Here is a 23,340-nt window from a genome sequence, read left to right as displayed (position 1 = left end):
CATTGACATTGGCCACTCTAATGCTTAGATCAGTGCTGTCAGCTGTTCACTGAAGCCTGTATTTCCTGGCAGCTCCTCGGAATAGAGTGAGTTAATCAGCACGTCTTCACTATTATCACAATCAGAAAAGCCCCTGAGATCCTAATCTAACAAAATTAATGTGTAGGTTATTTCAGTGTGCGGGACTTTCAACTTCAGCCAATCTGCAGCTGCCAATTCTTCTTCTCCGCCAAAGTTGAAAGTTCTGCCCTCTATTATGGACCATTTATTGTTTCAACTGTTTCGTAAGAGAACACTAAAGCTGTTTATTTCTATTCCTATCTGGAAAGATCCAAAATGTAGATTTGGACTGATAGTTGTCCATTTTATGGGGTAGATCTTGATTTTGTGCGATAGTGTAAAACGTGTGATAGTGTGTCGGCAGCCCATTTTACATCTCTTCCGAAATGGGCTGCTGCCTCGCTATCGTCCGTTTTACACTGTCGCACAAAGTCAAGATCTACCTCTATTTGTCTTTGTCAGTTACTAAGTTGTGTATCACTGCTTCATATCACTGCTTCATGGGCCTCATGAAAACAAAACAAAACAAAATTAAACACGTCATACTGTCTCTCTTTATTCTCTGCTGAGTTATTGCTAAAAAGAAAACAAACCAAGCACACAGACACTAATCTCAGGAGGTAGACACAATGCAATGGGAATCCGCAGAGAAATTAAAGAAGACCAGTTATTTTAAGGACATATGCGCTGGGAATTTCCTCAGATTCTCCCTGCTGGCTGGTGTAACTTTGGTGGAAGATCGGCGTAAACCTCCGGTAGATGCGTAAACCGGGCTTCCAACAATCTTCCATTGAAGTTCTGGTGGCCGATCAGGAGCACCTGCGAGGAAATTCCCAGAGTTGGTTGAAAGCAAATAAATAAGCCCTGCAACACACCTAAGAGTGAAACACATAACATGCACTACACTTAACCACACACAGCATTTAACTTTTGGAACACTAATTCCTAAAGTTAAGCCTACATTTAGGTTTTGCCCAGTGAATAGATTAATGATGCTATAGCATTTTGTGAGTGTGAGGCCAGAATATTCGTATGTAAAAAAAATATATAATTTCCCACATGTCTTTAATACTTTATATTAAGCATTGAGTTGTTAGCAGATATGGCTTTGCTCTGCAGGTTGCCATTGCACTGAAAGATTCTATGTGAAGCATGAATCAATTGGTGAAATTTTAATATTGAACTGCACCTGAATGGAAGTTTGTTTGTGGAGTATTTCTATAAGCATTTTTGAATTTTTTCCATTGCTGCTACCTATTACAAAGCTTGTAGGGAGAAAGGAGAGGGTGGCCATTTGGCTGATTATATATAAGTAGATCAAAAAAGAGATTAATTGAACCAAGAAAGAACTAGAAAAGGACACAGAAACAGATGTAAAATGAAATGCCAAAAAATTCTTTCAGTACTATTAGAGCAAGGGGATTATAAACCCCATGGGATAGTGGTATCAAGGGTAAAACTTGGATGTGGATTAGTAACTGGCTAAAGGGAATGAAGTAGACAGTCAATGTAAAGGAAATTAGGGCGAAATGGGGGAGGTATTGCGAAAGGTGCCACAGGGGTTGGTGCTGACTCCCATCCTGTTTCTGGTATACATAAATGATCTGGAGTTCCAATCTCAGTGCAAGGAGATAGATTTGCAGATGACACCAAATGAGAGGAGACTGTGGATTCAGAGGAGGCAGCCATGGTTTTACAAAGAGACTTCAATGGGGAAGGGGGATGCACTGAGGCTAATCAGTGGCAAATGAAGTTTAAAAAGGATAAATACAAAGTACTGCATATTGGAAGTAAAAATTGGAGGCACCTGTACTCGAGGGATGGGATAGAATTTGTCAAGTGAGAACTGAGAGGGTTAGATGAAATAGGGAGGGACGAGGCTCGTGTGGAGCATGAACACTGGCATGGACCTGTTGGGCCGAATGGCCTGTTTCTGTGCTGTACGTTTCTGTGTAACTTGGAAGAGGCTATGTCTAAATACTGTGAGGCAGCAATACTCAAACCAGATACAATGCTGAGTTATATTGCCAAATAATTTGAATACAACGCCTCAGAATCATGCCGAACGCTCTGGTCAGGTCATACCTGGAATACTGGGTACAATTCTAGGCACCTTGACTCAAAGGGGACATCCCGGCACCCCTGGTGTTTGAGAGATGACCTATAAGGAATGATTTGATAAGCTGCGGCTCTTCAACCTTGAAAGAAAACATCTCAGAGGGGACCGTTTAGAGGTACATAAGATACTTAATGGGATTGAGAAAGCTAACCCGCAACAACACGAAGATATGCCAAATCAGGACCTGAGGGCACAAGTGCTGAGGGGTGAAGGTCAGGCATCAGGACGTATTTTTTCACAGAAATGATGATCAACAGCTGGAACTGTTTGCTGGGGCTGGTGGTCCACGTCAGGACACTGGACTCATTTAAAAAGCAGCTGAATGCCATAATGGGAAGACAGTAAAGTCGGTATAATGGCAGGGTGGGATAAATGGCTCAAAGGTTGTTTTCATACAAACCTATCTCATGATATTACAACCAATTTGCGCAGCTTCTTGGTGCCTGTGACATTGCATGTTACTGTGTTACCTAACTCATATATGCGCCCTCCCCCCCCATGCTGAGCTACTACAAGTGATATTCACAGGCTAAACCAGAAACTAGCCAGTCACAAAAAACTACCTTGTAATACTGGCAGTTTAAGGACTTAAGTACAAACCTTCAGTACAATGCCACTATAAAATCAAGGCATAGGTTTGGTCCCTGAGAGCAGGCTCATAACCATTACTCTTAACAGCAATTGTCTAAATGTTCCTTTTTTAATTTGCTGATCATCTTCCCCCACCTCAGGTACCAGCAGTGTTTCCATGGTATTAATCTGTCCGGTCTTTGCAGCGCAGCTATGGAAGAGTACTTCAGGCAGCCAATCGTGGTAAGTGTGACTATTCCACCTCTATGACTATTTGAGAATGAATGCCATAGGTATTAGTGGAAAATTTGCAGGGCTGATACTTCTTCTAATCAAAGTAACCTGAAAATTTGAGCAATCATTGGCTCGAGTGTGCAGATGTCTCATTGTCTCACCTATAGGGAAATTCAGAATTGGATTACGGACTAGGTTAAAACATGTAGGGGGTTAAATTGGTTAACCCCCGAAAATGGGTGCAGGCATCGCATTGCATGATCAATCCGTGCCCAGTCACCCTTCGCAGATAGCATGAGACGTTTGTGCTACCAGAGAACGTATCTCGTGCGTGCGAGAAAACCAGGCCTTGACACGAGGATTCTACAACATTCGCACTTTCCACCAGCAGGGGGAGCTCGAACCCCTTAAAAGGTAGCTGGTACCTGTTATTTACTAAAAAGTAAGATACAGGTCTGAACGGAGATCAGACATTGCACGCGTAAAACACAGATGTAGGTCCCGTCCCTATGTTTATAAACTGCTGAGTTATGTTAAAACATTGAATAAAGGTTGCGCACCACTAAATCCCACATCCTCCAATCTGCATGCCAGACTTCACCAATCTGCCAGTCCAAGTTGGTAACAGGCCTGCGAGAGTGTGTGCACCAAGGTTCTCTGCTGATGCACTAGAGACCTTGGTGCAAGAGATGGACAGAAGAGGGACATGCCATATCCGTGGGGTGGGGGGAGGTCAAGAGGCTCTGCAGACATATGCCCAAAAGGCAGTGGGAGGCAGCAGGGGACGCAGTCAATGCCAGGCGCATAGCACCACGAACATGGATGCAGTGCAAGAAGTAGTTCAGTGCTTTGACATGAGTGGTCAAGGTGAGTGAGGTCAACTGTCAAGTGGCATCTCCTACCAACTGCACCACTAGCCGCATCCACAGCTCCACGCACTACATCCCCCACATACCAACAAACTCTTTCCATCAGTACTCAACTCTTCTAATCAGATGCTTCCTCTCACCTTCACACATTACCACTGTTGCAAGCCGCACACACTGTCAGCTATTCAACCATGACAGGTCCATCACCCAGACACACGTCTCGCTTTCTTGCAGGAGAAGGTGGCGCATAACAGGAGGCAGCAAGTGGCAGTGGCATTTAGCCCTCGAGCCTGTTCCGCCATTCAATGAGATCATGCTTGATCTGTGACCTAACTCCATATATGCACCTTAGCCCCACATCCCTTAATACCCTTGATTCACAGAAATCTATCAATCTCCGATTTAAAATTTACAATTGATCTAGCATCAACTGCCGTTTGCGGAAGAGAGTTCCAAATTTCTCCCACCCTTTGCATGTAGGAGTCTTTCCTAACTTCACTCCTGCACGGTCCTCGCTCTAAATGTTAGGATATGTCCCCTCGTCCTATTCAAGTGTAAGGAGACCTCCAAAAACAGGTACAAATGCCAGAAGCAATAATCCAGCAACTAACCTGTAAATCCTGCATGGTCCCTTGAAATAGCACTGGTGGGGGTTCCTCCAGGCGCCCTAAGACATGTTGGGTGATTGTGGTTAAGACAGTGCGTTGAGTTGATCGTAAGTCCCAAAATGGTATCTATCATTTTAAATCAGTGTTATATACTGATCGAACGCATATTCTCCCTACTTTACATGATGCCAGCGTTCGTTATCTGCACATGCACTAAACCCTTTACCCTTTAGAAGCATGTGTGCTCATCCAAGATGCCTTTTTGGAACTTGGGGAGGCCGAGTAGTGCCAAAACAATGGGCGCTACCTGGCCCAATTTAGCACCTGTAAAGAAAGGGAGAGCTGAAGATTACTCAAAGGCTTAGATTTCCTGATCAATGTTCTTTTGACACCAGTATTAACCTTTCTTAAAATAAATGGGCTAATACTTACAATAATCCCTCCATGGCCTCGCCCCTCCCTATCTCTGTAACCTCCTACAGCTCTACAACCCTCTAAGAACTCTGTTCCTCCAACTCTGGCCTCTTGTGCATCTCCGACTTCCTTCGCCCCACCATTGGCAGCCGTGCCTTCAGCTGTCTAGGCACTGGAATTCCCTCCCTAAATCTCTCCGCCTCTTCACCTCTTTCTCCTCCTTTAAGGCACTTCTTAAAACCTACCTCTTTGACCAAGCTTTTGGTCACCTGTCCTAATGTCTCCTTCTTTGGCTCGGTATCAAATTTTTTTTGTCTGATTACACTCCTGTGAAGCGCCTTGGGACATTTTACTACATTGTTGTTATTGTAACCACAACTACTAAGTTGTTAGCAAAACACCATTCGGTAAAATCTAAGTTCAAAGTTCTGTTGGAGAGCTAAAAATGTACAACTCAGTGGCAGTTACACCACTCAGAATAATAATAGCAGCTCTAATAACATCTTGTTAGACAGTAATTATGATTCATGCACCCCCAGGTCGATTTCAGGAATGACAATTGAGGTTTCTAAATTTATCCTATTGCCAGAGTCTGCCCTTGGTGATCTCTGTTCACTTAAATTAGTCACACTGGTACTGAACACTGTACATTTGCACAATGATATTTGGCACATGGTATAAATCTCTCTATTTTCTCCGTACTATTATTTCATCTTGTCAGGCCAAGAGGCGCTGGCACCAGTTAAACTGCCCATGAGGTTATGAGCAAAAGTGGATCTTCCTCTGACTTTCTGTCCCTCCTATGGGGAGATAGTATCCCATAGCAGTGAAACTGAATTCAGGAACTCAGTGTGTTGGAAGGGATCAAAACAACATTGCATCATTTCATGTTGTTCATTGGTTCACCAACGAGCGGCACCACCATGATAAGAACTCCTTTAAAGAGATTACTAACATTAGTAACCTATTTAAAGGGAGAATCCCACCATTACCCTTTTAATGAAAGAATCTCACTTTTAAAAGGAGAATTGATGGTTTTTCTGAAACACTTTGTGAACATTCTGCCAAATTTCTGGAAAGTTCTATTTAGGATGTCTTTTTGTCAGATGTTTTTATGTCTTATAAAATTGACTAAATAAGAACTTTCTCACAAAATGCCAATTACTTGTGTTATTATTGTATATTGAAGGGAGAAATAGAAGTGGATAAGATGCATGCAGAAAACAATTTAGAAAGAGGGATATGAAGTAGAGAATAAAATGAAATGGACTTGTTATAAATGGGGAGAAGAAAATCATAGGAAAGGTTAAAATGCGTGTATTGCACTGTACAGAGTGTGGGGAATAAACTGGGGGAAGTGAAAGCAATTATTGTACAGGAAGATCTAGACGTAATAGCATTAACAGAAACCTGGCTGCAAACTGGACAAAAATGGAAAATAAGCATACTGGGATGTAATATATTTGGGAGGGATAGAAAAGTTAAGAAAAGAGGCAGAATGGTGATATGATAAAAGAGGGAACACATGGTGCAGAGCGGGTTGATGTAGATAAGGAAGGGGTACAGACAGAGTCAACATGGTTGGAGCGCAAAGATAAAAAGGGCCTGTTACACAGTTACATTAGTATGGTGTATTACAGACTTCTCCTTTATGGGAAGGAAATGGAAGAAGAAACATGCAGTCAGATTAGAGAGATGTGTAGGAATAACAAAATTATTGTTCTGGGAGATTTAATTACCCACTTATTGGTTGGGACAGGGAAGGAGTAAATAGAATTCCTAAAATGTGTATAGGACTCTTTCCTCAAGCAATATTTTCGTAGTCTTACAAGGGTGGAAGCATCGCTAGATCTGGTTATGAATAATGAAATAGACCAGGTTAGTGAGCAATTTGGGAGTAATGGCCACAACATGATCAGGTTTAAGATCCAACTAGAAAGGGAAAACATCAGTACAAAAACTAGAACACCAGATTGAGTTAGGGCAGATTTTAGAAAGATGAGGAGTGAGCTAGCTGAGGTGAGCTGGAGGGAGAAATTGGCACACAGGACTATGGAGCAATAATGGAATACTTTAAAAGAAGGAAGCTACTAGTAGTTTTAGAATGCCATCCATATACAGAGGTTAAAAATCAACTAAAATGAAGAAGATGGCCTATAAGAATAATAACAATGAAAAAACTAAAGGAGAATATGGGAAAATAAGAGGCTAATAGTGGGATAAGGAAAGCTAGGGTGGAGTATTAGGAAAAACAATTAAAATATAACAAGAAACCGTGAAGTACTTTACATTTATATCAGTAAAAAGAGAATTGTTAAAAGTCAGGTGGAACCCCTGAGAGGAGAGGATTATCAATTTGTAGATGATGATTAAAAAATGGCAGAAGTATTTAATATGTAATTCACATTGGTCTTTACTAAAGAAGGATATCAGAAAGGAGGTGAATCCTGGTGGTTGAGAGCGAGATGAGCGATTATTATGATAGGTAAAAGGAAAATTTCAGATAATTTAGTAAGGTTGAAGGAAGACAAAGTCCCAGGGCCCAACAGAATACATCTAACAATCCTGAGGGAGGTGAAGGATGAAATTGCCAAAGCCCTAGAAATTATTTTAAAAATTTAGAGTCTCTAATTAAGAGTGAAATTACCATGTATCCAGATATAGAGAAAATAATTAGAAGCAGCTGGCACAGATTTAAAAAGGAACAATCGTGTTTGACAAGCCTTGATCGAATTCTTTGAGAAGGTAACAGACGTGGTAGATGAGGTAAGTGCAGCATATGTAGTGTACATGGACTTTAGGAAAGCCTTTGACAAGGTACTCATTGGTATTATTGGATAAGATTAAGGGTATGGTATTGGAGGGAAGATAGCTCCTGCCCCCATATTTTCCCCATCACAAAGGATGCCTACTTCCAGAGCAGTCGATCATTTGTATTATATATTTGTTTCCTCTTTTTTTAAAAGTCCTTTTTACATAATGTTTCTTTATTTATCTCCTCCTTTTAAGGCTCTTCCACATCAAGTACCATTTCTGGACTAAGAGGCAGAGCAGCTGATCTTTTCCCAGGCCTGTGCTAATGGCAGTCTTCAGCCAGCTGGTAGGAGGCACATGAGAGTAGGCTAGGGTGATTCACACTGTGACTTGTTCTATCCATCCTTGTGAAAGAGGAATTGTTTGCATCCTCTTGATTGCACAAATGTGTATGGAGACTGTGGACAACCTGCAGCCATTGCATATGGCACTTCACTGGAGCACCAGTGCACTGCTAACACTGCCCTTTTTCTCCATCTTTATCTTCAGATTTAAAGTTAGATTGCTGCAAGTTACATATTACTGCATGGAGTTCAAAGGCAAATTGTGCTTTATCAAGTTCTTACAGGGATTTGAATAAAATGTTTTCAAGCCATCAACATAAGGTGTTTGGCTTTTCCTATTTTAGGATACCTTTGATGTAGTCATTTTGATGGCACGCTCTGTCAAGTACACTGTGAATTTTCTGGAAGCCAAAGAAGATGATTTGCATAGGTGAGTGGATGATGCAGTTGGAATTCTAACATGTTCTGCAATAATTGTCTTGTTGAAATTAGCTATGTGGATAACTGGAGCTGAAATGTGATACACACAAAGTAATGGATGCCTGAGAGTGAGTTACAAGGATATAGGTGACAGAGATTAATTTGTCATCATCTCGATAAGGGATGTCAGTGATGGACATCAGAACACTTTCTACATTTTGCACCCAATGTCAGCATTTAGCGTTCCCAGCTTAGATGCAACATAATGCTCCCTCACATTCTGAAGAGCAGCATATTATGGTACCTGTATGAATTTTTCTGCTTCCCATAACAGTCTGTGGGGAAAAAATTGGATAGGGCCTATTATTGGGTGGGTATAGCACTATCCGCTATTACCCCGCGCCCAATGGCCCCTGCGCAGCCAGGACGAGACTTTCATGAGGCCCGAGGACTTACCTTCAAGCAGCGTTCCGAATCAGTGTTGACACGAGGATTCAATGGAATTTGCATTTTCCACCAGCAGGGGAAGCCCCAATCTCTTAAAGGCAGGCTGTCTCGTAAAGGTAGCTGGTACCTGTTATTTGCTGAAAATAACAGTCTGCTGTCTGAACGGAGATCAGACATCGTATACGTAAAACACAGATGCAGCTCCCATCTCTATGTTTACAAACTGATGAGTTATGTTAAAACATTTAATAAAGGTTGCGCACTACTAAATCCCACATCCTCCAATCTGCATGCCAGACCTCACCAATCTGCTGATCTGAGTTTGTACCAGGCCTGTGAGAGTGCGTGCACCAAGGTCATCTGCTGATACACTAGAGGCCTTGGTGCAAGAGGTGGATAGAAGGAGGGACATTCTATATCCGTGGGGGTGGGGGTGGGGGTGGGGGTGCAAGAGGCCCTCCAGACATATACCCTAAAGGCAGCGGGGAATGAAGTCAATGCCAGGCGCACAGCATCATAAACATGGATGCAGTGCAGGAAGAAGTTCAGTGCTTTGACATGAGTGGTCATGGTGAGTGAGGTCAACTAAAGTGGCATCTCCTACCAACTACACCACTAGCCCCATCCACTGCTCCACACAATACACCCCCTATCACCCACATATCAACAGACTCCTTCATAAGAACATAAGAAATAGGAGTAGGATTAGGCCACGTGTCCCCTCGAGCCTGCTCCGCCATTCAATCAGATCAAGGCTGATCTTCGACCTTTCCTGCTCCATCCCCATATCCCTTGATTCCCCTAGACTCCAGAAATCTGTCTATCTCAGCCTTGAATATATTCAACGACTCAGCATTCACAGACCTCTGGGGTAGAGAATTCCAAAGATTCACAACCCTCTGAGCGAAGAAATTCCTCCTCATCTCAGTCTTAAATGGCCGACCCCTTATCCTGCGACTATGCCCCCGTTATAGACTCACCAGCCATGGGAAACAACCTCTCAGCTTCTACCCTGTCAAGCCTCCTTATAATTTTTTTTATTATTCGTTCATGGGATGTGGGCGAGGCTGGCATTTATTGCCCATCCCTAATTGCCTTTGAGAAGGTGGTGGTGAGCTGCCTTCTTGAACCGCTGTAGTCCGTGTAGTGAAGGTTCTCCCACAGTGCTGTTAGGAAGGGAGTTCCAGGATTTTGACCCAGCGACGATGAAGGAACGGCGATATATTTCCAAGTCGGGATGGTGTGTGACTTGCAAGGAAACGTGCAGGCGGTGGTGTTCCCATGTGCCTGCTGCTCTTGTCCTTTTAGGTGGTAGAGGTCGCGGGTTTGGGAGGTGCTGTCGAAGAAGCCTTGGCAAGTTGCTGCAGTGCATCCTGTGGATGGTACACACTGCAGCCACTGCGCCGGTGGTGAAGGGAGTGAATGTTTAGGGTGGTGGATGGGGTGCCATTCAAGCAGGTTGCTTTGTCCTGGATGGTGTCGAGCTTCTTGAGTGTTGTTGGAGCTGCACTCATCCAGGCAAGTGGAGAGTATTCCATCACACTCCTGACTTGTGCCTTGTAGATGGTGGAAAGGCTTTGTGGGAGTCAGTTTCAATTAGTTCCCCTTTCATTCTTCTAAACTCCAGAGAGTGCAGGCCCATTCTATTCAAACTCGTCTTATAAGACAACCCTCTTATCCCAGGAATTAATCCACTGAACCTTCACTGTACCGCCTCTAAGGCAAGTATATCCTTCCTTAGATAAGGAGACCAACACTGTACACAGGTGAGGACTTCCTTACTTTTGTACTCTAACCCCCTTGCAATAAAGATCAACATTCCATTTGCTTTCCTGATTGCTTGCTGTACCTGCATACCAACTTTGTGTTTCTTGTATGAGGACACCCAAGTTTCTCTGAACACCAACATTGAATAGTTTCTCACCATTTAAAAAATATTCTGTTTTTCTATTCTTCCTACCAAAGTGAATAACGTCACATTTCCCCACATTGTACTCCATCTGCCACCTTATTGCCCACTCACTTAACCTGGCTATATCCCTTTGTAGACTCTTTGTGTCCTCCTCGCAACTTACTTTCCAACCTAGCTTTCCATCAGTACTCAACTCTTCTAATCAGATGCTTCCTCTCGCCCTTGCACATTACCACTGTTGCAAGCTGCCCACCCACAACTCACAGGCCACACACACTGGCAGCTATTCAATCATGACAGGCACATCACCCAGACGCACGTCCCGCTTTCTTGCAGGTAAAGGTGGCGCATATCAGGAGGCAGCAAGTGGCATGGCATTTAGCCCCTCAAGCTTGTTCCGCCATTCAATGAGATCCTGGTGGACCTGTGACCTAACTCCATATACCCGCGTTAGCCCCATATCCCTTAATACCCTTGGTTCACAGAAATCTATCAATCTCAGATTTAAAATTCACAAGTGAGCTAGCATCAACTGCAGTTTGCAGAAAAGTGTTCCAAACTTCTCCCACCCTTTGTGCGTAGAAGCATTTCCTAACTTCACTCCTGCACGTCCTGGCTCTAAATGTCAGGCTATATCCCCGCGTCCTAGTATTCAAGTATAGGAGACCTCCAAAAACAGTTACAAATGTCTCGGCCCCCAGAAGCAATAATCCAGCCACTAACCTGTAAATCCTGCATGGTCCCTTTAAATAGCACTGGTGGGGGTCCTCCAGATGGTCATGATTAAGACTGTGCATTGAGTTAAGCGTAAAGTGCCAAAATGGTGTCTATTACTTTAAATCAGCATTGCACACTGATTGTATCCATTTTCTGCTTACTTTACATGCTTCCAGCGAACAGTATTTGCGCACGCGCTAACTCCTATACCAAGATGGCATTCGGCGCATGTCACGCTGGAACCGGCGTGCGCAGCCAAGATGCCAACTTGGATGTTGGAGAGGCCGTGTAGCGCTGAAACAACGAGCTCTACACGGCCCAATTTAGCGCCCTGTGAGTGAGATTACCAGTTTAATGCCGGTTATAAACATTTTTGTATTGTGAACCTATGCTTACTCGGAACTGGGTTCAAACTGTTGCAGTTTCAGAGAGAAAGGAGTCATTAGAGGTCATTTATTCCCCCTGTATTTTTGAAGGTAATCAGAATCATAATAAACAGCTTTTTAATCCAGCTACTTGTAACGATTTTTTAATTTGTTCATGTAGAATGGAGATCCCCTTTGTTTTCCGAATTCTTCAGTCTGGACTTGTCCATGGCTTGGCATTTTGGTTTGATGTGGCATTTGTGGGCTCACAGTAAGTATGTTTTGATTCTCATAATATCCTATTTTACTGCTTAAGGTGCTTGCATTGTTGTTAACTTTATGAAATTTCTGTTTTTGGAATTTAACAAAAGACTAATTGAACTCATCCCCCACTAGAAATATATTTTGCCACTATCCAGGGTATTACCAGTGACTATGCATACTGTTGGCACATTTCTTCGCAATTTGTTATTTGTGACGGGATCTTAAAAGCTCTTCTCCCTAATAACAATAACATCTGGCAAGTGGGTCGGTAACCAGAGGTCATAGATTTGAAATAATTGGCAAAAGAACTAGAGGGGAAATGAGGAGAAATGTTTTCACACAGAAGGTTGTTAAGATCTATCTGAAAGGGTGGTGGAAGCAGATTCCATAGGAACTTTCAAAATGCAATTGGACATGAAGTGAACTAATTTGTGGAGTTATGGGGAAAAAGCTGGGGTGTAGGACTAAATTGGACAGCTCTTTCAAAGAGCCGGCACAGGCATGACAGACCGAATGGCCTCCTTCTGTGCTGTAAGATTCTATGATTCTATGATCTTGCATTTACATAACACCTTTAGGAAAAACATCCCAAAGTGCTTTGCAGAGGCATAATCAGACAAAAATGGACACAGTGTCAAAGAAGGCAATATTAAAGGGGTGACCAAAAGCATGGTCAAAGAGGTTGGTTTTAAGGAAGGCCTTAGAGGTGTTTAGCAAGGGAATTCCAGAGCATGGGACCTAGTTGGCTAAAGGCAGGGACGGAAGCGGGTGATGCTACAGAGGTGGAAATAGACTATCTTTGTGATGGAGATTATACGGGATCTGAAGCTCAGCTCCGTATCAAACTGGATGCTGAGAATCAGCCTGAGAAAATGGCCAAGGAGGGTGATGGAATCAGTAGCGAGGGTACGGAGTTTGTAGCAGGGGCAGAAGATGATGGCTTCAGGCCTCCCAATGTTTTAACTGGAGGGAATTGCAGCTGATGCAAGACTGGATATTGAACAAGAAGTCTGACTATACAGAAGCAATGGAGGGGTTGAGGGAGGTGGTAGAGAGATAGATCTGGGTGTTGTCAGCGTACGTATGGACTTCATGTCTGTGGATGATGTTGAAAAGGGGCAGCATGTAGAAGAGGAGGAGGGGGCCAAGGACAGACCCTTGATGGACTCCGAAGGTAATGGTGAGGGATGGGGGCGAGAAGGGAAGTCATTGCTGGAGATGCTCTGGGTGTGATCAGATAGGTAAGTGTGGAACCAAGCAAGGGAAATCCCACTGAACTGGACAATGGAGGAAACAGTTGGAAGAGGATGGTGTGGTGTGGTCAACCATGTCAGAGGTTGAGGAAGATGTAGAGCTATATTGCACCACAGTCAAAGGATGTCATTTGTGACTTCGATTAGGGCCCTTTCGGTGCTACAGCACAGATGTAAACCTGATTAGAGAGATTCAAACATGGAGTTGCAAGAAAGATGACCACAGATTTGGGAGGCGACAACACATTCAGGAACTTTGGAGAGGAAAGGGAGTTTGGAGTTGGGGGCGTAGTTTGCAAGGTCAGATGGGTCAAGGATGGATTTTTTTGAGGAGAGGGTGATGACGGCAGTTTTGAAATTGGGGCAGACAGCACCTGAGGAGAGGGAACCATTTACGATGTCAGCTTGCATGGGGGCCACGAAGGGAAATTGAGTGGTCAGCAGTTTAGTGGGAATGGGGAAAAGGGAGGAGGAAGTGGGCCTCATGGACAAGATGAGCTTGGAGAAGGTCTGATGGGAGATAGGACTAAAACTGGAGAAAGATGCAGGTTCAGGGCTAGGTCAGGGGGGAGCCTTGGGGGATGTTTGGCTTGGTGGAAGGAGGGGAAGCCTCAAAGACAACTGAGAAGATGGTCTCAATCTAGTGACAAAGAAGTCCATGAGCTCATCGCATGAGGTGAGGGCGGAGGGGCAGGGGAGAGGTGTTTAGGGAAGAAAAGGGAAAGGAGAGAGAAAGATGTGCAAATAAAGAGAAAATTGAGACACAAAAAGCTAGATTTTCCACTTTTATCAAAAGACAGGAAAAAAGTTTGTCTTAGTAATTTATAACTTGCTAATGATATCCTGCCAAAACCATTGTTTGGAAATATGCACTTCCTGAGAATGCTATTTTGTTCGCCTTCAGTCATGAACTTTTAATGGTTTACAAACAACTAACAACCCATCTAATTGGTATAAATGTCAGAAAGTTTGTTAATCCAGTTGTGGAATGTGCAGTTTTTGTCAGAAATGGCTCATTAACATATGACTATCCCAATTTTCTGTTAAGGCCCTGCATGTGCGATCACTTCTTTCACTGGTGTGGTAAAATCTTCTCCTTCATTTATCTTCACTAATACTAGGCCTAACCTGGAGTAGAATGCCTACTTTTTGATTTGACTCTGCAGTTGAGGAAAGTTGCCCAACCTTTTCATTAATGACTGTAATAAGGCAGTGACTACACTTCAAAAGTACTCCATTGGCTGTAAAGCACTTTGGGATGTCCTGAAGTCGTGTAAGACACTATATAAATGCAAGTCTTTCTTTCAAGTCATCCTGTTTAACAAGCACAAATAAATATTTTTCTCAAATTTGCTAATTTCCCCCCCACCCTCCTCCGATCAGTGTTAACTGCAGTAAAAGTGTTAGTTAACACTTTCTCTGTGTACATTATGTCAGTTGCCTACTTTTTTGCTAAAATCACAGGAGAGAAAAATATAGCCCAAAGAGAGAGAATCGCAGAAGCTGAAATCCAGACCGAGAGACAGACTTTTCCTCCTTCAGCACTTTCCTCTCCGATCTCTCTCACTTCTCTCAGCTCTATCCATTCTCAACTCTCTCTCTCTCATCCCCCTCTCTCCTCCCACATCTCTTATTATTCTCTCTTTCTCACCTCTATCTGCATACAACCGTGGAAATTGCAACACAGAAGGAGGTCATACAGCCAATCACAGATGCCAGTACTAGCTTCTCAAGTGGATCTGTCTACTCTCATCATATTTTCCTGTCCTTTCCCCATAGCCTTTTATGTTCTCCTTTATAGATCTTGTTCTCTTGGTTTTCTCAGCTATCACTCTGATCAGTTGTATCATATAGGAAATCTTCAATGTTTGAAATTGTGGTTCAAAATAAAAAAATTTTAAAAACGTATTAATTTTCAGAAAAACAGTCTGGCTGTCAACATCTCCTGCTGAACCTCTCACACACTGGTACCAGGTGCGCTGCCTCCTACAGACCCCACTGTTCGCCAAAGAAGGTGAAACATTCTCAGGGAAAGTCTTACTAGTGGCCAATAAACGGTGAGAATCAAAATGCACTGACTTGTAAATAACCCTACAAAGTCTTATTCCTGTTTGGTATGGACATATTCAAAGCTGAACAGATATCAAGTTGTAAAGATTGGCATGTTAACCGGAAAAGCAGAGGGCAAGTTGCACAGCAATTATTTTAAAGGGTGAAATAGGTTTGGAGACTGAGAAACGGCGGCTGGCAAATGGATTTGGGGGTGGTGGTGGTCACATCGGCCGCCCTACTGACGCACAAGGCTTGCCTGATGCAATTTGCAAGTCGGCCGTAAATGGACAAGCAGCCCGCCCGCCTGAAACTGGCTGCTTAAATATACAAATTGGGATCCTATGCCGGTTTATGACCCCAATTGCAATTTTCGGGTACAACTGGGCAGAGCGTGTGCTGTGCATGCTCCGCCCATTTGTACCAGGCAATAAGGAACCTACCAGTAGTCCTTAAAGGGACCGTTGATGGCCGCTCACAAAATGGCCCAGGAAATGTCTTAATCTTTTTGTTTTGGTGAGGCCAGTAGGAGAAGGAATGCTCCTCCTGGGCCCACAAAAAAAAGCCTGGGCCGCTCCCAGGCTTTCTAAGGCTACCACCCAGGATCGTCTACCAATTCCACAGACTCCAACTGTCGGCCAGCTCGGTGTGGGAGCGGGCCGATTTCCCATCTTACCAGAACAGGCGAGTTGCAGCAGGGCGCCCATGGTTCTCTGGTGGGATTTAAATGAGGCCCGGGCCTCACAATGGCTTGGGCTTCACGCCAGCAAGAACGGATGGTCGATTGGGCTGCTCTTTCTACTTCACGCCTGTTTCAGGCAGAAGTCAAAGATCGCGGCCTTGTTTATTTGAAAAGGTGTAAATACAGGACACAGTAAGAGTACTGTAGTTTACAGCATCGACTTACAATGACACAGAGTGGAAGGATGTCTCACTGCAAAGGAAAAGGACGACCAGCAGGGGATCCATTATTTCTATGTTTAAAAAGGATACAATAACATTTTCTAACATTCAGTCTAAACTACTGTCATGTCAGGGACAACAGACCAATTAATCTGATTTTTCGTTTACAAAACATGAGGGTTAACACTGGTTCTCAGGTAGTATGAGTTGCTGCAAAGCTACTGCATTATCTTGGGATGGCAAAATCGGAGGTACCAGCACAATGAAAGCCAACCTGTCCTTCTCTTGACTATATTGCTCCCTCGCATGGTGCAGTCACTAAGGGCTGTATTTTTCAGCATTTATTAATTGTAGCAAAAAGACTTGAGTATATAATGGTGTTTCCCATTTTATACTCCAGTCTACATTTCCCAGTGCCTGGCCTGAAAATAATTTGACCCTAGAACACGCAGTCAAGGTAACTTTGCTCTTTCATCATCTGTCCAATGCTGGTTGTGGGGGGGGGGGAGCTTATGTGATACATTGTTATTTAGAGGGGGGAATGATGTGGAGATGCCGGATGGACTGGGGTTGACAATTGTAAACAATTTTACAACACCAAGTTATAGTCCAACGATTTTTATTTGAAATCTACAAGCTTTCGGAGGCTTCCTCCTTCCTCAGGTAATTGACAATTACCTGAGGAAGGAGGAAGCCTCCGAAAGCTTGTAGATTTCAAATAAAAATCGTTGGACTATAACTTGGTGTTGTAAAATTGTTTACAAGAGGGGGGAATGTCAGTTTAAAAAGAAACAAGTCAGTCTCTGAATTTTCCCATTTGATTTTTCTTGACCTGCCACACAGAATCATGCTAACCATAAAAGATTGACTATACAAAAAAAAATTAAAACATATATATATTTGATTTTTGTTTTGGACAAGATAGGAGTCACAAAAAAAAATTTGAAACTCCTTTAAAACAGAGGGAATTGCATAAATTACAAGCTCTATTTGTGTCCCATCCTCCCATTGAAACAGAAATCAGAATGGCAGGAATTCCATCAGCATTTCAAAGTTGTATCTTTTTTAAAGCTAGCTCATTGAAAATTAATCTTTACAAAGAATTGCCATTGGGAGGGGGAATAACATTGTCGTTGAAACTATAAAGCTGCTTTTGTATCTCATTTCTATGGAACCGTATCAATACATTGCAGCATTCCCAAAGCCTCAGTCATAATATCAGTTAGGAAGCAATTTGTCCACCATTGGCCCAGCTGTAATAAACCCTGTACCCTGAATCTTTGATCAAAGATAATGACAAGTAGGTTTGCTTTACCTGTGTTTTCTTCTACCTTCATATCACAGACAAAGCTATGACATTCACATTATGGCTATGGTGGACCAGACAGGCTTCAAATCTGGAAACCTGCTAGACTTAAAGAATCCTTTCTTCAGGTAAGCCTTTCAATTCTGCTGGTTTAAAATACTACAATCCACCATTACAGCATTCATTACAATAATGTCAGACATAGTATGGTATTACTGGTTTGTAAAACGTTTTAAACATAGATTATTAGTTGGTGTACACAGTAATGCAGTGATGTAACACTGCTACGTAATACAAGGTTGTAAACTTTAATGGGTCAACAGTTATGGGCTTTTGGATTCCAAGATAGCAGTGTGAATTGGCCCAGTTTCCACTCAAACATACAAAAACAATATTAATCATTACCCATTCTCTTTTCCTCCCTTTTTTCTCATTTTTACTGTGCATCATCCTACATCCTTAACTGAGAGGCAGTCCCCTGACCTGTTCCCAGGCCTCTACCAACTGCCTCTTTGGCTGTAAGAATGTCATGGATTTAGTTGCCCTCAGATATTCTTTCCCTTCTCGTCTCTATCGCTCTAGGGAAGTTATTGTCTCTCCTCAGCATCTACCCTGATACCTTCGCTGAAATCAGATGCTTCCTGTATGGAAATTGTACCTGCGAGCCCATTTCCCACAGGCCCCTGATGCAATGCACTGGGACTCCGACTGACACTGAAACTAAAGCATTCTGAATAATTGAGGTGTTGCACTTGCCACCTGATTGGCTTCAGATCTTCAAAGTAATAGAATAGCTGGATTTTTCAAAAAGGTTGAACATTTTTTGAGAATGTGGGAACTGCTGCTAGAAAACACAAATGCAGAACTTATGTTACTTTATTACTGTAGACTTAAAGATTAAAACATCTGTTATAGATTGCATCATACAAACATAGTGAAAATTATTGAGGAAGTATATAAACAGCAGAACATATGGACAGGGTGGGGACAGATAAGAGCTCTGTACACACATGCAATGTAGCATAGGAAATAAAACAAGTGAGTTAGAAGCACAAATTCAGTTTAAAGGGTATGATGTAGTAGCCATTGCTACAACCTGAGGCTTGGGAGCTAAATATTCCAGGCTATAGGATCTTTAGAAAGGACAGGGAAATTGGGAAAGGAGGGTGAGTAGCAGTATTGATAAAAGACACAATTGCTGCAGTAGAACGAAGGGATTTCAGTAAGGGTAATTGGGCAGTAGCAACACTATGGGTAAAGTTAAGGAACAGCAAAAGATGCAAGACTCTCATAGGAGTTGTCTACAGACCTCCTGATAGTAGTGATATAGTGGGGGCTGTATAAATACAGAGATCAGGGAAGCATGTAGCAGGAAAAATCAGAGAGCAAGTTATTATCTTAAAGGCGAGAAACTGGAAAGTACTGCAGTACAAAGGGATCTGGGGGTCCTAGTGCAAGAAGATCAAAAAGTTAGTTTGCAGGTGCAGCAGGTGATCAAGAAGGCCAATGGAATGTTGGCTTTTATTGCTCGGGGGATAGAATATAAAAACAGGGAGGTATTGCTGCAGTTATATAAGGTATTGATGAGACCGCACCTGGAATACTGCACACAGTTTTGGTCTCCATACTTAAGAAAAGACATACTTGCTCTCGAGGCAGTACAAAGAAGGTTCACTCGGTTAATCCCGGGGATGAGGGGGCGGACATATGAGGAGAGGTTGAGTAGATTGGGACTCTACTCATTGGAGTTCAGAAGAATGAGAGGCGATCTTATTGAAACATATAAGATTGTGAAGGGGCTTGATCGGGTGGATGCGGTAAGGATGTTCCCAAGGATGGGTGAAACTAGAACTAGGGGGCATAATCTTAGAATAAGGGGCTGCTCTTTCAAAACTGAGATGAGGAGAAACTTCTTCACTCAGAGGGTAGTACGTCTGTGGAATTTGCTGCCCCAGGAAGCTGTGGAAGCTACATCATTAAATAAATTTAAAACGGAAATAGACAGTTTCCTAGAAGTAAAGGGAATTAGGGGTTACGGGGAGCGGGCAGGAATTTGGACATGAATTTAGATTTGAGGTTAGGATCAGATCAGCCATGATCTTATTGAATGGTGGAGCAGGCTCGAGGGGCCGATTGGCCTACTCCTGCTCCTATTTCTTATGTAAAGAATGTAATTATAATGGGAGATTTTAATTTTCATACAGACTGGGAGAAGTAGAACAGCTAAAGTAATAAAGGCAATGTATTTCTAGAATGTATTCAGGATCGTTTTCTAGACAAGTATGTTTTAGAAACGACAACGGAATAGGTCATACGAGTAACCAGATTTAGTTAACAATCTGACAGTAAAGGATCATCTTTCAAATAGTGACCATAATATGATTGCATTTGATATTGGGTTTGAGACGGGGTTGGGAGAGTCACAAACCAAGGTTTTAAATTTAAGTAAGGCAAACTTCAAAGGGATGAGAAATATATTGACCACGGTAAACTGGGCTGAACTGTTAATGGGTAAACCTATAAACAAACAGTGGGAAGTGGTCAAAGAAGTATTTGGTATGATACAAAACCAGCATATACCCCTAAAAGGTAAAAGCTTCACTTGTGTAGTTAAGCAACTGTGGTAAACAAATGAGGTAAGAGACCGTATCAAGCTAAAGGAAAGGACTTACACGAACGTAAAGAAAAGTGGAAGGCACACAGACTGGGAGAGCTATAAAAAGCAACAAAGGGATACAAAGAAAGTAATAAGAGGTGCAAAAAGGAATATGAAAAAAACCTGCAAAGGATATCAAAGCTAACAGCAGAAGTTCTTATAAATATATTGAGTGGTAAAGGGAAATGATGCAGGTGAGACTATTAATGGATAAGAAGGAAATGGCAGACTTGTTAAATGAGTACTTTGTATCCATTTTCAATGTAGAGGAAGAGGACAAAATACCAGCGGTACAAGGTAACCTAAAAATAAGTATGATGTGGAGATGCCGGTGATGGACTGGGGTTGACAATTGTAAACAATTTTACAACACCAAGTTATAGTCCAGCAATTTTATTTTAAATTCACAAGCTTTCGGAGACTTCCTCCTTCCTCAGGTAAATGTTCAGGATCTCCTTGAAGCCTACGCATTTATACATATAGAACAATACATGGTGTTTACAGACTGCCCCTGCAACTGCCCGTTGCCAAGGCAATCACCGTGTTCAGACAGAGAGGTGTCACCTGCAGAACCCCCGAATACACATTCAACAAAAAAACAAACAGGGAAAAAAAAACAGAGAAGAAAAACAGAGAGAGGCAGAAACATCCGGAAGGCAGAGAGAGCCAGCAATTGACCCATTATATTAAAAACAGATATCTGTTTTTAATATAATGGGTCAATTGCTGGCTCTCTCTGCCTTCCGGATGTTTCTGCCTCTCTCTTTTTCTTCTCTGTTTTTTTTTCCCTGTTTGTTTTTTTGTTGAATGTGTATTCGGGGGTTCTGCAGGTGACACCTCTCTGTCTGAACACGGTGATTGCCTTGGCAACGGGCAGTTGCAGGGGCAGTCTGTAAACACCATGTATTGTTCTATATGTATAAATGCGTAGGCTTCAAGGAGATCCTGAACATTTACCTGAGGAAGGAGGAAGTCTCCGAAAGCTTGTGAATTTAAAATAAAATTGCTGGACTATAACTTGGTGTTGTAAAATTGTTTACAATTAAAAATAAGTAAGGGGAGGAACTTAGCGGATTTAATATGTTTTTTTTAATGGTAATGGAGAAAATAATGGGACTTAAGATAGACAGATCTCCAGGATCTGATGGTTTCTACCCCAGGGTAGTAAAAGAAATAGGTGAGGAAATTGCAGATGTATTAATCCTAATTTCCCAAAACTCTCCAGATTAAAAAATTATGCCTTTGGATTGGAAAATTGCAAATATCACTCCATTATTTAAGAAGGGAGGGAGGGAGAAACCAGCTAACTACAGGCCTGTCAGTTTAACATCAATTGTGAGAAAATTACTGAATCTACCATCAGAGACAGAGTGACTGAGAACTTGGACAAGTATGAGCTGATCAAAGAGAATCAGCATGGATTTGTGAAAAGTAGGTCATGTCTGATTAATCTAGTTGAATTCTTTGAGGCGGTCACTAGCATGGTGGATAGGGGAGTGTCTATGGATGTTATCTATATAGACTTCCAGAAGGCATTTAATAAGGTTAACACAAGAGTTTATTATTAAAAATGAGAGCGCATGGAATTGGAGGTAACCTTGTGACATGGGTCAGTAATTAGTTGGCAGGTAGGAGACCGAGAGTAGGGGTTAAGGGTTTGGGATCTGATGATTAGTCTTCCCCAGGGATCTGTACTGAGGCCTCAACTTTTCACCAAATATATTAATGACTTGGATGAAGGAATAGAGAGTTGTGTATCCAAGATTGCAGGTGACACTAAGTTAGGAGGCACAGTAAGTTGTGTGGAAAGGAGCAGGAAGTTACAAAGGGACATAGACAGACGAAATGGGCAAAACTATGGCAGATCGAGTTCAATATGGCGAAGTGTGAGGTCATCCACTTTGGATCCGACAAAGACAAATCAGAATATTTCTTAATGGATCGAAACTAGGAGCTGTGGAGGAGCAAAGGGATCTGGGTGTCCTGTTACATAAATCACTAAAAGTTTGGGCGCAGGTACAAAAAGTAATCAAAAAAGCTAATGGACTGTTGGCCTTTATCTCAAGGAGGTTGGAATTCAAAAGTGAGGAAGTGATACTTCAGTTGTACAAAGCCTTGGCCACACCTCATCTGGAATACTGCATTCAGTTTTGGGCACGAACCTCACGAAAGATATATTGGCCTTGGAAGGGGTACAGCGCAGATTCACCAGAATGATACCGGGGGTTAAATGGTTAAATTATGAAGACAGGTTGCATAAACTTGCCTTGTATTCCCTTGAGTTTAGGGATAAAGAGATTCGAAAGGGTAGACAGAGAAACTATTTCCTCTGCTGGGGGAATCCAGAACAAGAGGGTATAATCTTAAAATTAGAGTTAGGCCATTTAGGATGAAATTAGGAAAGGCTTTTTCACATAAGGGTATAGTGGAAATCTGAAATTCGCTGCCCCAAAACATAAGAACATAAGAAGTAGGAGCAGGAGTAGGCCATATGGCCGTTCGAGCCTGCTCCGCCGTTCAATAACATCGTGGTAGATCTTCTACTTCAGCTCCATTTTCCCGTCCCATCCCCATATCCCTTGATTCCCTTAGTGTCCAAAAATAACTGTCCAAAAAAGGCTATGGATGCTGGGTTAATTGAAATTTTCAAGACTGAGATTGACAGATTTTTGTTAGATAAGGGTATCAAGGAATATGGAGTTAAAAATATGGGTAAATAACGTTGAGGTACAGATCAGCCATAATCTAATTGAATGGCGGAACAGACTTGGGCTAAATGGCCTACTCTGATTCCTACATATATATATATATATGTGTGTGTGTTATATATATATATATATATATATATATATATATACACACACACACACATACGTACTCACACATCTAGAAAGCATTGTGGATTTGTATGAATTATTGAATGTTTAATAATTCTTTACATTCCTTTATCAACATCATTGGAAAAGACTGAGCTATCAGTAGTGCATTACGTAGTTTCTTTCCTTCCCCCATGGCTCTTTCTGTAAAACAAAAACAGAAAATGCTGGGAACATTCAGTAGGTCGGACAACATCTGT

The 23,340-nt window shown here is 42.2% G+C and overlaps 1 protein-coding gene across 1 annotated transcript in view; it reads left to right on the top strand.

Annotated features, from left to right (window-relative positions):
* The window catches only part of carm1l (coactivator-associated arginine methyltransferase 1, like), a 101,660-nt gene that overhangs the window by 75,410 nt on the left and 2,910 nt on the right, over positions 1–23,340 (top strand). The window contains exons 8-12 of the mRNA XM_067983284.1: positions 2,911–2,992; positions 8,317–8,402; positions 12,015–12,104; positions 15,270–15,407; positions 17,647–17,736. Coding sequence (XP_067839385.1) covers positions 2,911–2,992; positions 8,317–8,402; positions 12,015–12,104; positions 15,270–15,407; positions 17,647–17,736 — 486 coding nt within the window. The remainder of the gene's footprint in view (positions 1–2,910; positions 2,993–8,316; positions 8,403–12,014; positions 12,105–15,269; positions 15,408–17,646; positions 17,737–23,340) is intronic.

This window comes from Heptranchias perlo, chromosome 4 (assembly GCF_035084215.1).
Source record: "Heptranchias perlo isolate sHepPer1 chromosome 4, sHepPer1.hap1, whole genome shotgun sequence".
Lineage (NCBI taxonomy): Eukaryota > Metazoa > Chordata > Chondrichthyes > Hexanchiformes > Hexanchidae > Heptranchias > Heptranchias perlo.
This window is presented reverse-complemented; position numbering and strand designations above follow the sequence as displayed.